The sequence below is a fragment of the Catharus ustulatus genome, chromosome 26 (genome assembly GCF_009819885.2).
Source record: "Catharus ustulatus isolate bCatUst1 chromosome 26, bCatUst1.pri.v2, whole genome shotgun sequence".
Lineage (NCBI taxonomy): Eukaryota > Metazoa > Chordata > Aves > Passeriformes > Turdidae > Catharus > Catharus ustulatus.
This window is the reverse complement of record NC_046246.1, coordinates 6,989-29,676: the sequence shown is the minus strand read 5'-3', so window position 1 is coordinate 29,676 and position 22,688 is coordinate 6,989. Positions and strand designations below refer to the sequence as shown.

At 44.9% G+C, this 22,688-nt stretch overlaps 1 protein-coding gene and 1 long non-coding RNA gene across 9 annotated transcripts; both read right to left on the bottom strand.

The window, feature by feature from the left end:
* Nucleotides 1-827: 827 nt before the first annotated feature.
* LOC117007552 lies at nt 828-4,396 on the bottom strand. 8 transcript variants are annotated; one of them, XR_004420165.2, is made up of 4 exons: nt 4,221-4,396; nt 3,097-3,219; nt 1,960-2,042; nt 828-1,278 (listed from the first exon to the last, which is right to left on the bottom strand). It is a non-coding gene; the product is annotated as an uncharacterized LOC117007552 (long non-coding RNA). The 8 variants fall into 8 exon arrangements; XR_004420166.2 differs by having other exon boundaries at nt 4,241-4,396; XR_004420167.2 differs by having other exon boundaries at nt 4,253-4,396.
* Nucleotides 4,397-4,971: 575 nt separating this feature from the next.
* On the bottom strand, nt 4,972-22,020 carry LOC117007550 (potassium/sodium hyperpolarization-activated cyclic nucleotide-gated channel 4-like). The gene is made up of 9 exons (XM_033080799.1): nt 21,764-22,020; nt 21,435-21,503; nt 19,148-19,284; nt 15,475-15,554; nt 13,912-13,966; nt 7,651-7,725; nt 7,071-7,177; nt 5,561-6,711; nt 4,972-5,482 (listed from the first exon to the last, which is right to left on the bottom strand). The coding sequence occupies exons 1-8, from the start codon at nt 21,794-21,796 to the stop codon at nt 6,626-6,628; spliced, it is 642 nt and encodes a 213-aa protein (XP_032936690.1). The 5' UTR covers nt 21,797-22,020; the 3' UTR covers nt 4,972-5,482; nt 5,561-6,625.
* Nucleotides 22,021-22,688: the final 668 nt, after the last annotated feature.

Sequence of the window (22,688 nt, the reverse complement as noted above, 5' to 3'; positions counted from 1 at the left end):
GCAGGGCTCCCTCTCCCAGAGACCTCAGGGTGCCCCCAATGACAGCGCAGCCCCCGAATCGCCACCCCCTCCCCTCAGCCTTTCTTCCTCACCCCCAAAGAAGGCACAGAACGACCCACAGAACTGCCCTGGACAGCAGCATGGCACTTGATTCCAATCCATTCCACGTCTACATTCCCCCAGAAAGGGGCTCTGCTGACACAAGAAAGGGGGGGCAGCCCCCAGAAGGGCTGAAGCTCCTCCCCAGCCCCATGGACACAGGTGACAAGAGGCCGAAAGGAGGAGTGGCAGCAGAGAGGAGACACAGGAAGAAACCAATATCAGGGTGCAGGATGAAATGGAAAAAAATAAATAAAAAAAAACACCAAAAAAACCCAGGGATGCTGGATGGGTAGCATACAGAGAGGGATTGAAAAAGAGCAGGGACAGCAAACGGGACACAAGGATCCTGTGGGAAACAGTGGCACAGGAAGCACTGCAGAGCCACAGAGAATAAAACAGGAACACAAGTGAGACACAGAGAAAAAGAGTGCCAAACACACAGCAAGGACTGAAGGAAACAAGGACACGGAGAGGAAAGGACCACGGCATGGGCCGGGACGGGCAAAGACAGGCGAGGAGCAGCACAGGGATGGAGACAGAGAGGCACGGCCAGCAGGACAGAGGCTTACCAAGAGAGGGGTGCAGTAAGGGAGGAGCTCTGGGCAGCAGGTGCACACAGGTACAGAGGAATTGAGCAACATTTATTAAATAAATAATTATTAAGGGTTTATTCCTTAAAACAAAAAGAAGAACAAGAAAGAGTGAAGTAGTGAAAGGGAATGAGATGGGGAGCACACAGGACAAGAAATTTTTTATTAGCTTAGGAAAATGCACACCCAGTTCAGTAGATATTGAATAGCAGGGAAGTCAGGAGATAAATGCTTTGCTTTCAGAGACAAAAATTTAAATAAATATTTACATGAAACCAAGAGTCCACACCTTGCCTTCTCAGAAGTCCTTATTAAGAAAAAACCCCTGCGGTGTCCTCTCAAGGGACATTGGAAGAACTCCTTGGCTGGGTCACAGCCTGGGTCAGCACTGCTCCACCCGTGGCCTGCAGCCCTTTCACATCTTTGCGAGTCCCCATAGACCCCAGAGGACTGCAGGGCCAAGTCTCACCTTGGCCATTCCCTGCAGTCCAACGTTCATTTCCTGCCAGAGCTGCCTGTGCACAGTAGCCACTCCCCACTCAGTAGTGCTCAGCCTTGTCTCCAGAGATCTGAATGTCCTGTGTACCTGCAAAATAACCAGGGAAAGGTACCTGGTTACTCACAAAATTTGACAACACAAAGAGCATATGTGGACAGCAAAAAGGGCTCAAATCTGATCTCACATCACCAATTCTTTTCATTCTCTCTTTCATTCATTCTTTCCCTGATACTTTCATATTTTGACACCTCACCCCACTCCAATATTCACTGTGCGCACAGTAATTTTTTCAGCCTTGGGAATCGTCAGTCACACACTCAGCTTTTGCTGGACAACCTTCAGTTTCCACAATAAACTTCCTTCACTATTTGCTCTAAGATCTTCCTACCTGCAGTCACAAGATTTTAGTAAAGCAAAATATCAACTTGATTTATGATGTAATATTTCAACACAAAGTTACACAAAAGCATTAAGTCCATTTGCACAAAAGACAGAAATATGACTAAAAGGAGAAGTGAATCAGTAGCTAGAAACAACGTATCAAATGACCGAGACATAAATAGGATCTTGATACACAGAAAATGCTATTTACCATGAAAATGGAAGGAAAAGTTACTGAAAATCTTGCATAACACAAGATACCAATGAAAATGGTACAATGCACGGAACGGCTCTGGGTGAAACAAGCTGCTCTGCAGGATCTATTGAAGCACATTAAGGTTTCACAGAGGTGATTTCAACATAGAATGGTATAAGGTTAAATCTCACCCTTTGCAGTAGGTCTCAAAGACAGCTCAACTTTCAAGAGTAAAGGGATTCCTCATGGATAACAGCTTGCTTTTCCAGGGTTCCTGGAACAGAGCAGAGATGCCACAGTTTAGGTCATGCACTTCCCACTCTGAAGCCAAAAACCCAAACACGGCACTGCTCCAGAGCCCTGGGAGACACCCATGGATTCTGGGGCTACAGGATGCAGTGAAAAATTACAGACACCAAGACCTGTGCAGTGCTGGCTGGGAGAAGCAGCACTACTCTCCAAGAAAGTGCCATCCTGCAGCCAGGTTAGTGCTTCAGAGAATTTGACTGCCATGGAAAAAACAAAGTATCCTAGCTGTGGATTGAAGAAAAAACCCAAAACCACTGTCCAGAGTGTGAGGGTGAACATCCACAGCAATACAGCAAAATAAATAGGAATGTCAGAAAAAAAGAGACATTAAAACTTGTCCAGATGAACAATCATTGTCTATTAGAACAATGCTCGCATAAAAGAACTGTGACATGGAGCCTAAATTCAGGATATAGTTATGGAAGAATACTCTAAGACCACTTTTAAGTGCTATAAACCAACTAAACCTGAGCACACTTTTCATTTTCTAGACAGATATGAAGATGGCTGAGTGAGAGCCTCAAGCACATACTCACTTGTCAGATTTGCCTTTGCTCAATTTAGCAAGGACAGAGCAGTTGTGGCCAGTACAGGTTGGACTCACCCCAAGTTCTGCCCGAGACCCTCTGGCCACACTTGCTGCAGATAATGCTGACCCTCGCTGGCTCCAGCCAGACCTATTTGGTGCCTGGTTTGTGTACTCTTCTGATCAATGAGAAGGAACCCTCCCGTGCCCTGCACCTGGTGATATTTTCTTGGTTGCAATGCAATTTCTCATACAAAAGGCAGACCTGGTTGGTTTCTTGTTTGGTTTTTTCCCCCTAGGATTTGCCTTACACAGGTTCCTCACAGCTGATCGCTATGATGCCAACAGCAGCGATGCAGAAAACCACTCTGGGACAGAGCAGCAGGAAAAGCTACCTTCTAGACTTGCCAGAGTATAACAGGAGCACCCTCAGTGCCATACCTGGTGAGTGAAGTGGGGCTGGCAGGCTGACCCATAAACATTCTGCATTTACCTTTCAACAGAGTAAACACTGAAACAGAACAAATCTCTCTTGCAGTCGAGATGCCTTGAGGTATGCCTGTAGATCCTGCTAAGTGTCCTTGAGCAGCCAGAACAGAATAAGGCTTCTACCATGCTGTAAGTAAGAAATAACATTTATTCAGAAGAAAATAGAAGCAAGCACCTCTCCCCATCCCTTTTCTAAAAAAAAAAAAAAACAGGCGCTAAATTTTTTAAGCATTCATTCTTACTTTACACAGTGTGAATTATGAGCATTCATCTTTCAGCCTGAATTGCAACAGCTCCTAAGGCTGACTGATCTCAGCCAGACCATCAGAATCACTAAACTGTGGAACAGACCTTAAAGTTCATCCAGTGCCACCCCCTGCCATGGGCAGAGACACCTCCCACTGCCCCAGATTGCTCCAAGCCCCAGTGTCCAGCCTGGCCTTGGACACTTCCAGGGATTCAGAGGAAGCCACAATTTCTCTGGACACCCTGTGCAGGGCCTGCCCACCCTCACAGAGAACAATTACTTCCTGATGTTTAATCTGAACCTGCTTTCGTTCATCCTAAGGCTGTTCCCCTTGTCTATCACGACATGTCCTTGGGAGAAACCCCTCTCCCTTGGGCCATAAGCGGAATGTACAGACCATCCCACATAAGTGTTCCAGCGGCTCTCGGGGGCACACGAGCGCTCCGGGCCCTTTACCGGGCTTGTCCTCGGCGCCTTTCCCGGGAACTCCCGAGCGGCCCGGCACTGTGCCCAGCCAGGACCGGCGCTCACCGTCCGCACTCGCGGGAGCTCCGAGCCCTTCTGCTGCCGGTCCAAGGCGGCGCTGCGGCCGCACCCGAGCGGAAGGGAGGGAGGGAGGGAGGGATGGCGGCAGTGACCGCGGGGACGCGCCGGGCTGGCAGGGCCGGCACTCACTGCGCAGCACGGTGCAGCCGCAGCACGCAGGCGTCTCCTGGCCACAGAACGCCCAGCTCGAGGGGTCGCCCCCGGGCAGGGGGGCTGCGCCCGCCGCTCCCGCCACAGCGAGCGGCTCTGGGCACGGCCCCATCGCGTCCCGCCCGCTCGCCGGGGGCGGACCAAAGCAAAGCAAAGGGTGGAACCAAAGCAAAGGATGTGCTTACTCCAGTACACCCTTACGTACGAAGCGTTTTACCCAGTCTCACGTCGTTCAGAGAACATCCGGGGCTGGCAGGGCCCCACAAGGGCCATCCGGTCCAAGCCCTGGCCCTGCACAGACGCCCCGACGATCCCACCCTGGCAGCGCTGTGCAAACGCTCCTGGAGCTCTCTGGGGCCGTGCCCGTTCCCTGGGGAGCCTGGGCAGTGCCCAGCACCCTCTGGCGGAAAGAACCTTTCCATGGTATCCGACACAAACCCCTCCAGAAACAGCTCCAGCCGCTCCTGAGTCCTGTCCCTGTCCCAGGGAGCAGAGAGTGGAGCTGCCCCTGGGCAGAAGCTGCAGCCCCGCTGAGCTCTGAGCTCAGCCTGCCCCGGGCCCAACAGGTCAAGTGCGCTCAGCCCCTCCCGCTGTGGCCCCTGCAGACCCCAGCCCTTCCCATCCAGGTGCATTCAGCAATGTTTTGCAGCCCAGCTGTGCTCAGGAGCACCCAGGAAGGGTGCACTGCTCTGAGAGAAGGGGTTGTGACCCAGCTGGCACTTACCCACCCTGTCCCTAGGTTACAGGACACCCATCTCAGTTGAAAACACGCTGAGGAGTAATGTGAGATGCTACATAGTGATTCGTGTCATTATGGAAATACACCATGGGATCAATATAAACAAGAATACTGAATTCAAAGTAAAACATGGACATGAGACACAGGAAAATATAATAATTTCATTATATTTGCTTAAATCATTATGCTGTGAATTGTTGGCTTTTGTTTGTATGTATTTATTATTTTGCCACTATAATTATGAATTGTATCCACTTTTTACGTATAAGAAAAATACAGGCTTATGTGGACATGAGCAGACTTGCCACTGCTGTTATCTACTTGCTAGGAGTGTAATCTGAGAATGTGTTCAAGCTTTGTCCAGACCTGGTGGGGGCTTGTAGCCACGGCTGCTTGAGTGCTAGCCAACATGTTTGGACTTGCTCGAACTTGTACCACAGCACGGTGGGCATGACATGGGCCCACCAGAAACTGCCTGTAAAAGGGGCAGTGATGAGGGGTAAGACAGACGTGATGGTGCAGAGGGGACTCCCTGCATCCCCACCGCTGCTTGCCCATTCCTTATCAAGGAACTAATAAATTGCCTTATTAATCAACCTACCCGATTTTGGTGAGTAATTTATAACAAATTTGGTGACCTCAACATGACGAATTTCCATTTTTGGGGGGAGAACAACTGATCTCAGGGAGGCGCCCCACCCTTAGTGACTGGAACAGGAAATTCATAAAACAGACAAGGCACAGGCAAGGAATCTGAGCTCCGAGAGGAAAACTGCAGTATGTTACCTGTAATTTCTTGTGCATGAAGATCCAGGCGAGAACAGCAGACTATCGCTTGGTTGGGTGGTGTGTGACTGGTGTATGCTTGAGACGTAAGAGTTACGGGGCGAGTGCGGAGTTCTTGTGTCCAGTCTGGACCTCATCTATTGCCCTTGGCATTAATTTTTTCTTTCTCCAGTTGATTTCTACTATGTGAAAAGGATCCACCATCTCTGAAACAGCCCTGCAATCCCTCCCAGGGCTCTCCTCTGCTGTCCTCAGTCTCCACCCTACTGAGCACAGAGCTTCTTTATCCCTGTATAGTGGTCATGTTCTTGCAGCCTCCAAACTCCACCTGGGGAGATCTCTGAGCCCTCTCCAAGGCGTTGGTAAATGAAAACATTCTGCTCATAGTCTAAGGAAATCACCAGAGGACAGGGCCACCAGACCTGTGTGTCCTGGCTACTTTTGTCTGGGCACAATCCTTGGAGAGATGGAATTTTGGAGGTACGAAGCCTCTGGCCGACCTTAGCCCGGCTATTAGGGTCAGTGGCTTCACTGAACTTAGTGATTTTATCCAGAAAGAAAATCTGATCTGATTGTTCAGGAACTAAAAAGCTTTAATACTAGAAAGCCACAAACAGCAAGCCAAAGAGCTTGTACTGAACGAACTGGGACAGATGGTACAGGGAGGCTTGATCCATGCACGAGGGCAATGGCAAAAAGCAGGTGTTAGGGCAGGGCAGGGGTATTTATAAACTTGCAGGAGTAGGGAGGAACTAGGGTGGAGTTTAGGGAGGGGATCCAATAGAGAAGGGTCATTAGGAATATTAAAATTATTGCAGCAAAAAGGAACCAATGACAACAAGGGAAGCAGAGAACTCTGTGGAAATAGTCAACATACTGGAACTGGAGGATTCTGGGGGTGGTTTTTTACTCACTCCTATTGCAAAGGGTTTCCCCACGCCCTTAAGCCATGATTATCTGCACTTGTATTGGAGCTAACCCCAACATGCACACAAAAATCCCAAATTCCACACAAAATCCACACAAAAGCTCCCTGCACTCCTTGTAAGGCAATGTGGGTGTGTTTTATTGGTGCTGTGGGCGGAGCTTGATCTGGATTGGTCTGTAGGGGTGGGGCTGCTCCAGCTGCAGCCAATGGGAGGCGCAGAGCTCTGGGGGGGGGAGCGGACAGGGCTCAAGGCAAAGGTGATCAAAGGGGTGGGGCTAAAGGGGGTGGGGCTTAAGGGGAGGAGCCTAAATAGGGAGAGATGAAAGGGGTGGGGTCTAAAGTGGGTGGGGTTTTAAGTGGGTGGGGCACAAATGGGAAGGGTTAAGGGTGGGGCTTAAAGTGGGTGGAGCCCAAAGTGGGTAGAGATTGAAACAAAGTTTCTTACAGTGGGTAGGGCTTAAATGGGGACAACTTAAAGGGTGGGGCTTAAATAGAAGGATTTAAGTGCTTGGGGCTTAAATGGGCATGTTTTAAGGAGGGGTGGGCGTGGTTTAGGGTGAAGAGGGCATGGGGAAGTCTCACCCAGGCACAGAACAAAGGCCCTGGCCACGAGGGGGCGGGACCAGTCCGGAGCCACGATGGCACCAAGTTCTGCCCCCTCTGGGGCTTGGGTGTGGTCCAGGATCAGCCTGGATGGGGGAAGAGAAAGAGGAAAAATTTATCCTGAATTCCTAAAAAATTCATCCAAAATTCCTCAAAAAATTCATCCCGAATTCCCAAAAAACTTTATCTTCAATTCTCAAAAAATTAATCCCAAATTCCCAAAATTTCCCCAAAAATTCCCAAAACACCCCAAATTTCTCCCAAAATTCCCCACAGAATTCCCCACATTTCCCACAAAATTCCCCAAATTTAAAAAAAAACCCCAAATTCCAAAAATTTCCACCAGAATTCCCAGTATTTCCTACAAAACCCCCAAGATTCATGAAACTTCTCCCAAATTTCCCCCCAAAAAATCCCAAAATTCCCCATAAAATTCCCAGAATTTGTGAAATTCCTCCCAAAATTCCCTCCAAAATTTTCCCCAAAACTTTCAAAATTCCCAAGATTCACCACGAGATCCCCCAAATTTTCCACAGAATTCCCAAAATTACAGACCCACCTCCTGAGGTCGATCACCGGCATCTCCGGAATCTCTGGCGGGGCCTCAGGGGGCGGGGCCAGAAGGGGCGGGACACTGAGGGAGACAAGCCATGACATAATTGAGCCATGCCCCCTCCCCACTTCTGGTGTAATTTGGGAAAAGTAAACTGGACTAAAACTGGACTAAAATTGGACTTCTGTTCAATAATGATCACTTTGTGTTTAAGCCCCGCCCACTTCCGGTACACCAACGCGACTTCTGGTACTTTTAGCAACACTCACTTCCGGTGTAAATCACACTCACTTCCGGTTTAAACTCCACCCACTTCTGGCCACCATTTTCTCCCCAATTTTCCCTTTTTTTCTCTAAGTTTTCCCAAAAATTCCCTGAATCTCCTCTAAAGACAAACTTCCAGAATTTTTCCCGACTCCCCGCCCTGATCCCGCCCTAAATTCCACTTCTGGTTGAATCTCAGCCACTCCCTGGTTACGCCACGCCCACTGCCGGGTGAGGCTCCGCCCCCACCTCAGCTCCCGCTCCAGGGCCTCCAGGGAAAGTTCTGAGGGGAGAAGGGCAAAATCAGCTCCAAAATTCCCAAAATTCTGCCCAAAAGTTCAGCCAGATTCCCCTCAAAATCCCCCAAAAGTCCCAGATTTCACCCAAATTTCCCACATTTCTGCCCAAACATGTTCCCAAAATTCTGATTTTTAGCCAATTTTTTCAAATTTTCCCCCAAATTTCCCCATTTTCCCCAGATTCTACTCAAATTTTTCCCATTTTCACCCCAAAAACTCCCAAATTTTGTTCCAAAATCCCCCAATTTTTCCTGAATTTCAGCAAATTTCTCCCATAATTCCCCAATTTTCTCAATTTTCTCCCAAATTCATAAATGTTCCCATTTTTACCCCAAAATCGCCACATTTTCTCCATTTTTTTCCCAAAATCCCCAAAAATTTTACTAAGTTCTCCTAAAAGACAAAAACAATTCCCAAATTTTCCCAAAATCCCTCCAATTTTCCCTGAATTACCCAATTTCCCTATTTTCCCATTTTTGCCCCAGATTTCTCCCAAATCCCCCAAATTCTCCTAAAATTCCCAAGCATTCCCATATTCCAACAAAACTCCCAAAATTTTTCCTGAATTCCCTAATTTTTACCCAAATTTTCCCCTGAAATTGCCAAAAATTCCCATATATCTCCCAAAATTCCACTTTTGGACCAATTTTTTTTTCCCTAAAATTGTTCCCTTTTCCACTTTTTCCCATTCCCTCAAAATTCCCAAATTTTCTTGATTTTCTCCCAAATGTCTCCAATTTTCCCCAATTTTTCCCATTTTTACCCCAAACCCCCCAAAATTCCCAAATTGCCCCCAAACTCCCACATTTCTGCCCAAAGTTCCTTGCATTTTTTCCATAATTCTCCCCTTTTTGGCCAAAATTTCCCACAATTTTTTACTAAATTTCCCAATTCCCCCAAATTTTCCCAAAATTCCCTAAACCTTTTCCTAAATTTACCCATCTTTTACCCCAAAATTTTCCAAATTTCCCAAAATTTCCCAAATGCCCCAATTTTCCCCCAATTCCTCACCCGAGCTCAGGGCGGGTGGGGCAGGCTTGGCTCCAGCACCTCCCATAGCCCTGGGGACACAAATTTGGGTCAAAATCCACCAAATTTGGGCAAAAATTGGGGGGTTGGGGGGAAAATGTGGGGGTTTTGGGGCAAAATTGGGGAAAAAATTGGGTATTTTACAAGGCAAATTTCAGGTCAAAGACTGAAAACTTGGGGAATTTTGGCAGAAAATTTGTGGTAAAATTCAGGTTTTTTAGGGAAAAAGTAGATTTTTAAAGGAAAAATTGGGATTTTGGGATCTCAGGGTCAGGAAATTTTGAGATCTCTGGGTTGGGAATTTCGGGGATTTTTGGATCAGGATTTTGGGATTTTTGGAATCTCTACGTCAGGAATTTCAGGATTTTTGGGAGTTTTGGAATCTTTGGGGCAGAATTTTTGAGTTTTTGGGATTTCTGGTTCAGGAATTTCAGGAGTTTGGGATCTATGAGTCAGGATTTTAGGATTTCTGGGTCAGGGATTTTGGGAATTTGGAATCTCTGGGGCAGCATTTTTGAGATTTTGGAATTTCTGTGTTGCGAATTTGGGATTTCTGGGTGAGGAATTGTGGGAATTTTGAGATTTCTGGGTCAGGAATTTTGGGAATTTCCAGTTTTTTAGGATTTTGGGGATTTCTAGGTTGGGAATTTTGGGGATTTGGGAAATTTTGGGAATTATGGGAATTTCTGGCATCTCTGAGTCAGGATTTTGGGATTTTTGGGATGTGGGAGTTGGGAATTTTGGGATTTTCAGGATTTTTGGGATTTTTGGGCCAGGAATTTTGGGAATTTTTGGGGCAGCCCCACCTCCACCTTGCTGGGCAGCTCCGGGGGCGGCTCCAGGGGACCAGGGCGGGGGAGGGGCTGGAAGCAGTGACCCCAAAACTGGAGCAGCTCAGGGGGGAGGGGAGCTGGGGGGGAGAGAGAGAAACAAAAAATGGGGTCAGGAAATGGATCTGGGGGGCAGAGAAATCTATGGGACAGGAACCTGTGGGGCAGGAATGGGGTCAGGAAATTTATGGGGCAGGGAAATCGGTGGGGGAGAAATGGGGTCAGAATCTATGGGGCAGGGAATGTGTGGGGTAGGGAATGTAGGGGGCAAGAAGGGGGCCAGTCTATGGGGCAGAGAATCTATGGGGCAAGGAATGGGATCAATGTGTGGGGCAGGAATGGGATCAATGTGTGAGGCAGGCAATCCATGGGGCAGGAATGGGGTCAGTCTATGAGGCAGGGAAATGTGTGGAGCAGGGATGGGATCCATGGGGAAGGATCAGGATCTGTGAGGCACATTTAGGATCTCTGGGTCAGACTTAGGATCTATTGGACAGGGATGGGATCTATGGGGCTGATTTGGGATCTCTGGGTCAGATTTAGGATCTGTGGGATGGATCTGGGGTCTCACCATGGCATGCTGTGCTCAGCAGTTCACTCAGGGGGCGCCAAGATCTGTGGGGCCGCTCCAGCGGCTCCTGAGGGCACAGAAAGAGATGGGGACAGGGTTTGCGATCTATGGTGCAGAACTGAAATCCGTGGGGTGGATTTGGGATCTATGGGGTCAAACCAAACCTATGGGGCAGAACTAGAATGTCTAGGTTTGAACTGGAATCTGTGGGGCAGGAATGGGTTCTACGGGGCAGATTTAGGATCTGTAGGTCCAGATTGAAATTTATGAGGCAGATTTGGAATCTGTGAGGTAGAACCAAATCTATACAGCAGGACTTGAGATGTATGGGGCAGAACCAAAACCTGTGGGGCAGGGATGGGATCTATGGGGCACTCAGTGGTGACTGGTCACTCAGTGGTCACTTAGGGACCACTCTACGGTCACTGGTCACTCAGGGGTCACTCAGTGCTCACTGGTCACTTGGTCACTCAGTGCTCACTCAGTGGTCACTGGTTACTCAGGGCTCACACAAGGATCATTGCTCAGTGGTCACTCAGTGGTCACTTGTTACTCAGAGGTCACTCAGTGGTCACTGGTCACTCAGGGGTCACTGCTCAGTGCTCACTCAGTGCTCACTGGTCACTCAGAGGTCACTCAGAGGTCACTCAGGGATCATTGCTCAGTGCTCACTCACCCATGGCTGGCAGTCTCTCAGCGGCTCCTGAAGCCTCTCCCGAATTTCCTGGGCCGGGATTTGGGTCTCAGGGTCCCAGCGGGGGGGAGGGGCCGGCGCTGCCAGGAAGGGGGAGGGGCCAGAGGAGGGGGAGGGGCCAGAGGAGGGGGAGGGAGGGGCAGAGGGGGGAGGGGTGGAGCCTCTGGGGGGGGCAGGGCCTGCAGGGGGGGAGGAGCAGAAAACTTCCTGTGTTTTCAACAGGAATTCCCAAATTTTCCCAAAATTTTCCCCCAAACTCATCCCAGTTTTTTCTATTTTTTCCCAATTCACCCCATTTTCCCCAAATTTACCCAAATTTTCCCCAAATTTTCCCAAAAAATTTCACAAACTTTTTTCCCCAAATTTCCCTGATTTTACCCAAATTTCTCCCCGGAATTTTCCTATTTTTTTTCAATTCTTTCACAATTTTCCCCCCAAATTCTTTCTCAAATTTCAACATTTTTTCCCCAAATTTCCCATTTTTTTTCCGATTTTCCCCAAAATTTTCCCCAAAATTTTCCCCCAAATTTCCATTTTTTTCCCCAACTTCTCCCCAATTTTTTTCTAAAATTTTCCCAATATTCCCCATTTTTCTCCCATTTTTTCCCAAATGTCCCAATTTTATCTCAATATTTTCCCCCTATTTGTTTCCTAATTTTTCCCAGTCTTCCCCCAAATTTCCCCTTTTCTCCCATTATCCCAAACTTTTGCCCAATTTTTTCCCAGATTTTTTCCATTTTTTCCCATTTCCCCCCAATTTCTTTCCCAATTTCCCCCATTTCTTTTCTATTTTTTTCCATTCTTTCCGCAATTTCCCCTGAATTTCACCAATTTTTTTCTCAAATTTTTCCCATTTTTTTCTCAATTTTTCCCCAATTTATTCCCAATTTCCCCCATTTTTTCCAATTATTCTTAATTTTTTTCCATTTTTTCAAATTTTCCCCAATTTTCCTAATTTTCCCCAATTTTTCCCATTTTTTCCCATTTTTTCCATTTTTTTCACATTTTTCCCAATTCTCCTGATTTTCCAAAGCTTTCCCCATTTTTCACCCAAAATTCCCTCAAACTCCCTCAAAATTCTCACATTTTCCCCAAAATTTCACCAATTTTTTGCCATTTTTTGCCCAATTCTCCTCCCAAACTTCCCAAATTTCCCAAATTTTTCCCAAATTCCTCCCAAATTTCCCAACTTTTTACCAAAATCCCCCCAAATTTCCCCTAATTTCTCACGTGGGGGAAGGGGCAGCTCCAGCTCCGGCACCTCCACTGGGGGTGGGAAGACAAAAGTGACCAAAAATCACCCCAAGATCACCCAAAAGAACCAAAATAACCCCAAATTACCCAAAAAGACAAAAAGAACGAAAAAAAGACCAAAGAAATACCCAAAAAAAGAGCAAAATGAACCAAAAATGACCCACAAAGAACCAAAATTACCCAAAAGAATAAATAAAAACTAAAAAGAGCTAAAAACAAGCCAAAAACGAGCCAAAAATACAAAACCCACCAAATTAACAAAAATGAATCAAAAATGTAAAATTACCCAAAAAGAACAAAAAAACCCTAAAACCCCCCAAAAAAGAACAAAAACACCCAAAACTACCAAAATGTCCCAAAAATGGCTGAAAACAACCCAAACATGACCCAAAATTACAAAAATCCCCCAAATGAACAAAAATTACAAAAAACCTCCAGTGACCCAAAACCAACTCCAAGTGACCTAAAAATGAACCTAAAAGATCCCAAAAGAACTAAGAATGAACCAAAATGAGCAAAAAAGGACCCAACACGACCAAAAAAGAATCAAAAATGATCCAAAATTGCCTAAAATGGCCCAAAGTTACCCAAAAAATGAAATTACCCCAAAATGACCCAAAACTGACCTAAAATGACAAATAAATGGCTCCAAATTTTCCAAACAGAACCTAGAATGGCCCCAAATAACCTTGAATGATCAAAAATAGGTTAAGCCCCCAAAATGACCCCAAAAAATCCAAAAGTCCCCCAAATTAGCAAAAAAGGACCAAAAAGGACCCAAAGTGACACGAGTGACCAGTGAGTGACCCTGAGTGACCCCTAGTGACCATGGAGTGACCATGGAGTGACCAGTGAGTGACCAGTGAGTGACCAGTGAGTGAGCCCTGAGTGAGCCCTGAGTGACCATTGAGTGACCATTGAGTGACTCCTGAGAGACCCTGAGTGACCCCTGAGTGACCCTGAATGACCCCTGAGTGACCACAGTGACCCCTGAGTGACCCCTGAGTGACAATGGAGTGAACCCTGAGTGACCATGGAGTGACCATGAGTGACACTGAGTGACCCCTGAGTGACCATGGAGTGACCCTGAGTGACCATGGAGTGACCCCTGAGTGACCATGGAGTGACCCCTGAGTTGCCCCTGAGTGACCCCTGAGTGACCATGGAGTGACCCCTGAGTGACCCGAGTGACCCCTGAGCGACCTGAGTGACCCCTGAGTGACCATGAGTGACCCCTGAGTGACCCCTGAGTGACCCTGAGTGACCCCTGAGTGACCATGGAGTGACCCCTGAGTGACCATGAGTGACCCCTGAGTGACCCCTGACCCTCGGCCTCCAGCAGCAGCTGCATCTCCCGCGGGGTCATCTCGGGCAGCTCCACCTGGGACCAAAAACATCCAAAATTCACCCCAATTATCCCAAATCTGTCCCAAACATTCACACAAAATTCCCCTCCAATTTCTACAAAATCTCCCCAAATTTATCCCCAAAATACCCCCTAAAATGATCCCCAAATCCCTCAAATTCCCTCCAAATTTTCTAAATCCCCCTAAAATTTCCCAGAGTTCCCTAAAAATTGTTCCAAAAATTCCCAAAATTTCTCTAACAATTATCCAAATTCCCCTAAAATTTTCCCAAATTCTCCCCAAAATTTTCCCTATATAAAAAAAACCCAAAATTCCCCCCCAAATCCCTCAAATTTTCCCCAAAAGTCTAAAAATTGTCCCAAAATTTGTCCAAAAATTACCCAAAATCCCCCAATTTTTTTTTCCAAAATTCCATTACAATGTCCCCAAACTCCCTGAAATTCCTCCAAAATGACCCAATTTCCCCAAAATCCCATTTTTCAGTTCCATTTCTGCAATTCCCAGTTCCCATTTCCCAGTTCCAGTTCCCATTTGCCAGTTCCACTTCCCATTCCCCATTTCCCAGTTCCAGTTCCATTTCCCAGCTCCATTTGCCCATTTCCCAGTTCCAGTTCCCAGTTCCATTTCCTCATTTCCCAGTTCCATTTCCCAGTTTCAGTTTCCATCTCCCAGTTCCATTTCCCCATTTCCCAGTTCCATTTCCCAGTTCCATTTCCCAGTTCCCTATTTCCCAGTTCCATTTCCCAGTTCTCAATTCCATTTCCCAGTTCCCAGTTCTCAATTCCATTTCCCAGTTCCCAGTTCTCAGTTCCATTTCCCAGTTCCCAGTTCCTTTTCCCCATTTCAGCAGTCCCCAGTCCCAATTCCCAGTTCCAGTTACCTGTTCCCAATTCCATTTCCCAGTTCCATTTCCCATTTCCAGTTCCCAGGTCCCAGTCCCAGTTCCCAGTTCCAGTTCCCATTCCCAGTTCCCACTGTCTCTCCCCGTTCCCAGTTCCAGTTCCCAGTTCTCATTCCCAGTTCCCAGTCCCAGTTCCCGCTGTCTCTCCCCATTCCCATGTCCCAGTTCCCAGTCCCAGTTCCCAGTCCCAGTTCCCATGTCCCAGTTCCCAGTCCCAGTTCCCAGTCCCCATGTCCCAGTTCCCAGTTCCAGTTTCCATTCCCAGTTCCCAGTCCCAGCCCCAGTTTCCATTCCCATTCCCAGTTCCAGTTTCCATTCCCAGTCCCAGTTCCCAGTTTCCGTTCCCAGTTCCAGTTCCCAGTCCCAGTTCCCAGGCCCAGCCCCAGTTCCCAGTTTCCGTTCCCAGTTCCCAGGTCCCAGTTCCCGCTGTCTCTCCCCGTTCCCAGTTCCCATGTCCCAGTTCCCAGTCCCAGTTCCCAGTTCGCAGTCCCAGTTCCCAGTCCCAGTTCCCATGTCCCAGTTTCCATTCCCAGTCCCAGTTCCCAGTTCCCAGTTCCCAGTTCCCAGTTCCCAGTCCCCATGTCCCAGTCCCAGTTCCCGCTGTCTCTCCCCATTCCTGACCTCGGGCGCTGCCGGGGCGGGGAGGGGCAGCCCCGGCTCCCGCAGGGTGATGGACTCGGGAGTGGCCACCAGGGGGAGCTCTGGGCAATGGGGAATTTGGGCAATTTGGGGGAAATTTTGGAGAAATTTCAAGGAAAAATTGGGAAAAATTTGGGACTTTTTAGGGGATCTTTGGGACCATTTTGGGTGAATTTATAAGAAATTTTTAAATGGAAAATTTTGGGGTAATTTGGGTGGAAATTTTCGGTGAATTTTGGTCAATTTTGGGGCATTTTGCTAGAATTTTGGGAAAATTTGGGAAAAAATGGGGGAATTTCAAGGAAAATTTGGGAAATTTTGGGACTTTTTAGGGAATTTTGGAGTTTTGGGGGATATTATGGGAAAATTTGGGACATTTTTATAATTTGGGGGGAATTTTGTGGGTTTTGGGGAATTTTGAGGGAATTTGATGCATGTTTGGGGCAATTTGGGGTGAATTTTAAGAAATTTAAAAAATTTGGGGAATTTTGGGGGAATTTAGGGGAGAGTTTCAGAAAATTTGGGGTGAATTTTGAGGAAAATTTTGGAGAACTTGGGGCAAATTTGGGGTGAATTCTTGGGGGATTTTGGGACAATTTTGGGGGATTTTGGGGTATTTTGGTTCTACCTGGGGAATTTGGGGAAAGAAATTGGGGGAAATTGGGGAAGAAATTGGGAAACAATGGGGAAAATTTAATCAGAAATGGGGGAAAAACTCGGGAATTTAGGAAAAAAAATTGGGGAAAATTGAAAAATTTGGGGGAAATTCAGGGAAATGGGAAAAATTGGGGGAATTTGGGGGAAAAATGGGGTAAAATTGATAAAATGGGATTAGAAAAGGGATAAAATTGGAGAAAGTGGATAAAATGGGATAAAAAATAGGATAAAACTGCGATTAAAATGGGATAAAAATTGGATAAAAGTTTGAAACAAACGGTAAAAAAGAGGAAACATTGGGAAAAATTGTGGGGAAAATGGGACAAAATTGAAAAGAAATGGAAAAAAGGGGAAAATTGGGGAAAATGGAAAAAATGTGGGGGAAAAATGAGATAAAAATGAGAAAAAAAAGGGAGATAAACAGTAAAAAATGGGAGAAAAACAGTAAAAATTTGGGAAAAAGTGGTAAAAATTTGGGAAAAATCAGGAAAAAATGGGATAGAATTGAGGGGGAAATTTGAAAAAATTGGAGTGGGAAATTTGAAAAAATTGGGGGAGGAAATTTGGAAAAAGTGGGGGAAATGGGATACAAATGAGAAAAAATGAGGGGAGGAAAACGGTAAAAATGTGGAGAAAAAAGGTAAAAAAATCGGGAAAAATTAGGAAAAAATGGGGTAGAACTGGGGGTGGGGAAATAAAAAAAACAGGAAAAAAAGAGGGGAAAATGGGGGAAATTTAGAAAAAATGAGAAAAATTGGGGAAATAGGGAAATTCGGGGGTCGTGGAGAGGGGAATGGGGGGAATTCGAAGTTTGGGGGATTTTGGGGGGAAATTTGGGGAATTTTGAAAGAATTTGAGGAGGTTTGGGGGAATTTTGGGGGAAATTTGGGGGAGTTTGGGGGAGTTTTGGGAAAATTTGAGGGAGTTTGGGAGGAAATTTGGGGGAAAATCTGCAAGGTTTTGAGGAAATTTGAGGAGGTTTGGGAAAAATTTGGGAGAGTTTTGGGGAAAATTTGGGGGAAATTTGGGGAATTTCGGGAGATTTAGGAAAATTTGGAGAGGATCTAGGGAGATTTTGGGGGAATTTGGGGAAAATTTGGAGAATTTTGCGTTGCCTTGAGCAAACCTGGGTTAATTTTACTCAATTTTGAGCCAATTTTAGGGGAATTTGGGTGGTTTTTTGACACTCATTAGGAGGCTGACCTCAATCTCCACCAGGGGCTTTTTAATGGGGGGAATTTTGGGGTGAATTTCAGGTGAATTTCGGGGATTTTTGGCACCTCTGGGGGGAGCTGATATCAATGTTCAGCACGCGGTGCTGCGTGCAGTTCAGCTGCTCCAAAGTCACCGAAACTTCCTCTGTAAAAATGCCCCCAAAACGGCCCAAAATGCCCCAAAATCCACCCCAAACCACCCCAAAATCAACCAGGAAAACCAAAAAAGTGGAATCCTGGGGGAAAAAAGCCCAAAAATGCCCCAAAACCAGCCCAAACAACCCAAACATTTCCCTTCAAGACCCAAATTTTTTTTTCCAAAATTCTCCCCAAAACTGCCCCAAAATGCCCCAATTTTCCCCCAAAATACCCCCAAAATCTCCTCCTGAAAATGCAAAATCCCTCACACTTCCCAAAAAATAGCCTCAAAAGATCCAAAATTCCCCCCAAAATTTCCCCAAAAATCCCCCCAAATCCACTCCAAAATTCCCCCCAAACCACCCAAAAATCTCCCCAATATTGCCCCAAAATGCCCCCAAAAATCCACTCAAAAGACACCCAAAATCCCCCAAAACTGCCTAAAATCCCCACAGATTTTGCAAAAAAATGCCCCAAAAAATGCCCCCAAATCCACCCAAAAATCCTCCTAAATTATCTCAAAAATCCCCCAAATTTCCTCCCAACACATCCCAAAAATCTCCCCAAAATCACACAAACATTTTCTTAAGAAATCCCAAAATCACCAAATTTTCCCCAAAATCCACCTCAAAGCCCCCAAATTTCCCCCAAAACCCTCCAAAAATCCCCTCAAAACCCCAAAATCCCCCCAAAATCACCCAAAAATCTCCCCATAATTTCCCTTCAAGATCCTGAAAATTCCTTTAAATTTTCCCCAAAATCCCCTCAAAAATTTCCCCAAAAATCCCCTCAAAAACCCCAAATCCCCCCAAAATTCTCCAAAATTGCCCCAAATCCACCCCAAAATCATCAAAAAATCCACTGAAAATCCCCAAAAATTTTCCCCAAAAATCCCCCCAAAATTTCTTAAATCCATTCTAAAATTCCCAAAAAATTCCCCCCAAATTTACCCTAAATCCCCCAATCTCCCCTCAAATCCACTCCCAAAATCTCCCCTAATGCAACCCACAATTCCCCCAAATTTCCCCCAAAAATCACCCAAAATTTTCCCCCAACTTTCCCCAAAAGCCTCAAACCCCCAAATACACCCCAAAATTCCAAAAATCATCCAAAAATCTCCCCAAATTCACCCCAAAATTTCCCCCAAAATTTCACCAAATCCATTGTAAATATTCACCCAAATAACACCCGAAAAATCCCCCAGAATTGGTCAGAAATTCCCCCCACAAGCATCCAAAAATGTCCCCCAAAATTGCCCAGAACTCCCCTCAAAAACTCCATACAAAATCCCCTCAAAAACCAAAAATTTCCCCCCAGAATCCCCTGAATTCCCCCAAATACATCCCAAAATTTCTCCAAATTTCCCATAAAATCGCCTCAAAAACTTCCCCAAAATGCCCCAAATCCACCCCAAAAATCACCCAAAATTCCCCTCAAAAAACCCAAAATTCCCCCAAATTGCTCCAAAAATCCCTCAAAATCACAAAATCCCCCAAAATCCCCTCCAAAACGCCCAAATTTCCCCTCAAAATGCCCCCAAATTCCCTTCCAAAATCCCCTATAATCGCTCGCTGGAGCCCCACTGAGGATTCATTTGCATAACCCCGCCCCTTCATTAGCATAATCCCGCGGGTGGTGCCCCCTACCGAGCAGGTCCTGGCATTGCCTCCCGTAAACTCTCGCGAGACCGAGCTGCAGAATCGCCCCCAAACAGAGCGCCCCGAGAGGAGGGGGCGGGGCCTCCCAACCACCACGACCAATCACGAACGAGGCCACGGCAGTGCTGGGCGGGGCCAAGGCATGATTGACAGGGGGATATTGCGGGAAATGGAGTTAAAATGCGGGAAAAAGGGGGGGAAGGAGGGAATTGGGGGGAAATGGGGGAAAAAGGGGAAATGCGGCAAGAATGGGAAAAACGGAGAAAAATTTTGGGGGAAATTGGGAATAATTTGTGAAAAAATTGGGAGAAAAAGGAGATAGAATGGGGGAAAAAGGGATAAAATTGGAAAAAAATTGGGAAAAATTGGGGGAAGGAATAAGAACGGGGAAAATGGGGAAAATTGGGGAAAAAAATGGAAAAATATGGAAAAAAATTGAAAAATTGAAAAAACTGAAAAAATTAGGAAAAAATGCAAAAAATGGTAAAAATAGGATAAAATTCGGGAAAATTGGGGGAAATGGGATAAAAATTAGGAAAATTTAATGGAAAAATCAGGCAAGATTGGGCAAAAATTGTATAAAATTAGGGAAAAATAGGATAAAATTGGGAAAATTTGGGGGGGAATTGGGAAAATCTTGGTAGGAAAAGGGGATTAGAATGAGATAAAATTGAGGGAAAATGGAAAAAAATTGGAAAAAATTGAAAACTGGGGAAAAATGAGGGAAAGAGGGATAAAAAATGTGAAGAAATGGGATAAAATAGGATAAAATTTGGGAAAATTTGGGGAAAATTGGACAAAAAATTCTGGAAAATCAATCAAGAAATTGGGGAAAAATTGAGGGAAAAAATTGGGAAAAAATGGGATAAAATTAGGGAAAATTGGGAAAAAATGGACAATTTTGAAAAAAATTGGAAAAACCTGAAAAAATGAGGGGAAAAGAGATTAAAACCACAAAAGAATGGTAAAAGATGGTGTAAAATTCGGGAATATTGGGGGAAAATGGGATAAAAAATAGGAAAAATTAGTAAAAAAATTGGGCAAAAATGGTATAAAATTGGGGAAATCGGATAAAATTGGATGAAATTGAAGCGGAAAATGGAAAAAATGAGAAGAAATTGAAAACTGGGGGGAAATGAGGGAAAGAGTGATTAAAAATATGAAAAAATGGGAAAATGGGATAAAATTTCAGAAAAATTGGATAAAAACTTAGGAAAAATCGATCAAGAAATTGGGAAAATAGGGGGAAAATTGGGAAAAAATTCAGAAAATGGGGAAAAAATCGGTAAAATTGGGGTGAAATTGGGGATTTTTGGAAAAAGGCATAAAAATGGGATTAAAATGGGATAAAACTGGGGGAAAATGAGAAAAAAAATGGGAGAAAAAAAGAAAAAAAAGGAAAAAAGGGAAAAAAATCAGTGGGGAAATGGGATAAAAATTGGGAAAAAGTGAGAAAAATTGGGAAAAAATGTGGGGAAGAAATTGGGAATATTAGGGAAAGAACTGGGAAAATATGAGGGGGAAAAGGGATAAAATGGAAAAAAATGGAAAATTTGGGGAATATTAGGGAAAAAATTGGGAAAAATTGGGAAAAATTTCGGAAAAAATGGGGAGAAAAGAGGATTAAAAAATGCCAAAAATTGGCTTAAAATAGGATAAAAATTGGGGAAAATTTGTGAAAAAATTGGGGGGGGGAAAGTAGGTGAAAAATTGGGGAAAATGGGGGAAAATGGTGGAAAAATGGGGAAAAATGGGGGGGGAAATGGGGAAAAAATGAAGGAAAGAGAGATTAAAAATGCAAAAAAAAAAAAAGGTAAAATGAAAAGAATGGGATAAAAAAAGGCAAAAAAAGAGGGAAATTGTTGCCAAAAATGGGATAAAAAGGAGGGGAAATTAGGGGAAAAAATTGGGATAAAAATGGGATAAAAAAAATGGGAATTTTGAGGAAAAAGAGATAAAATTGGGATGACAAATGCGGAAAATGGGATAAAAAATGGGGTAAATTGGGAGAAATGGGATAAAAAATTGGGAAAAAAGGTGATAAAATGGGTGGGGAAATGAAAGAAATGGGCAAAAATTTGGAAAAAATCGGGAAAATGGGATAAAAATACTGGGAATTTGGGGGGAAAATGGGATTTAACAATTGGGAATTTGGGTTTTTTTGAGGTTTTTCTGAGGATAATTTCTGGGTTTTTTATGTAAATGTGGCGATTTTAACTGTTTGGGGGTGAACTGGACGATTTTGGGGTGGATTTGGGAGTTTTTGGGGCCTTACCTGGTGCTGGGCACATCCACCCCCAGGAACTCCTGGTGGCGGAGCCAAGACAGGCAGGTGGCCGCACGCCTGGAAAAAAAGCCAAAATCACCCCAAATCGACCCAAACAATCCCCCAGATTCCCCAAAAAAATTTCCCAAAAATTCCCCCAAAAATCCCCCCGAAACCATTCCAAAAGTCACTCCAAAACCACCCAAAATTGACCAAAATCGGCCAGAAATCACCCAAATTCCACTCAGAATCTGTCTGGAACTACACACCATGACCCAAAATCCACCCATAATTAACTAAAATTACTCAAAATGACCCAAAAGCCACTCAAAACCCACCAAAAATCTGACAGAAAATGACTCAAAATCCATTAAAATGAGCTAAAATTGACAAAAAATCACTCAAAACCCACTAGAAATGAACTAGAATGACCCAAAATCCATTGAAAATTACCCAAAAGCCACCAAAATTCACCCCAAATCCAGCAACAATGTCTCCAAATCCACCGAAAATAACTTAAAATGCCCCAAAATCCACTCAAACCCCCAAAAAGCTTACTGAAAATTACCCAAAATCCAATAAAAATTACTGAAAATCCAAAAATTCCACCAAAAATGACACAACCCCCCCCAAAATCCACCCAGAACAACCTAAAATTCACCCAAAATCCCCCTAAATTACCCACAATCCACCAAAAAACAGAGAAAATTACCTAAAATCCCCTGAAAATGACCCAAACCCCAAAAATCCACCCCAAATAACCCCAAATCCAATGAAAATCACCCCAAATCCGCCCAAAATGAACTAAAATTGCCCTAAAATGACCCAAAATCCACCCAAAACCCACCAAAATGACCCCAAATTCACCAAAAAATCCACAAAAAGTAACCCAAAATCCACTGAAAATGACCTAAAATCCCCCCAAAATGAGCCCAAACCCCCGTAAAAATGACTCAAAATCCACCTAAATCCTCCCAAACCCGCCCAAATTCTCCCCAAATTCTCCCAAAACCCCTCATAAATCACCCATAATCCACCTCAAATCCATTGAAAAATGACCCAAAACGAGCTAAAAATGACAGAAAATCCACCAAAAAGCCACAGAAAATGACCCAAAATACAGACAATGAACTAAAACTGACTGAAAAAGACCTCAAATCACCCCAAATCCACTGAAAATTACCCAAAATTACCTAAAATGAGTTAAAAATGACATTAAATGCCCCCAAATCCACCAAAAATCACCCCAACCCCCCCCGCAAA

Excerpts from the sequence above, each read along its gene's own strand:
- LOC117007550 (XM_033080799.1), bottom strand. The coding sequence starts at position 21,796 with ATGGATTTTGAGTCATTTTCTGTCAGATTTTTG. Across the intron at positions 15,555-19,147 it reads GCAATGCCAGGACCTGCTCG|AGCTCCCCCTGGTGGCCACT; the intron begins GTAGGGGGCACC and ends CCCATTGCCCAG. Across the intron at positions 7,178-7,650 it reads CCGGTGATCGACCTCAGGAG|GCTGATCCTGGACCACACCC; the intron begins GTGGGTCTGTAA and ends TCCCCCATCCAG.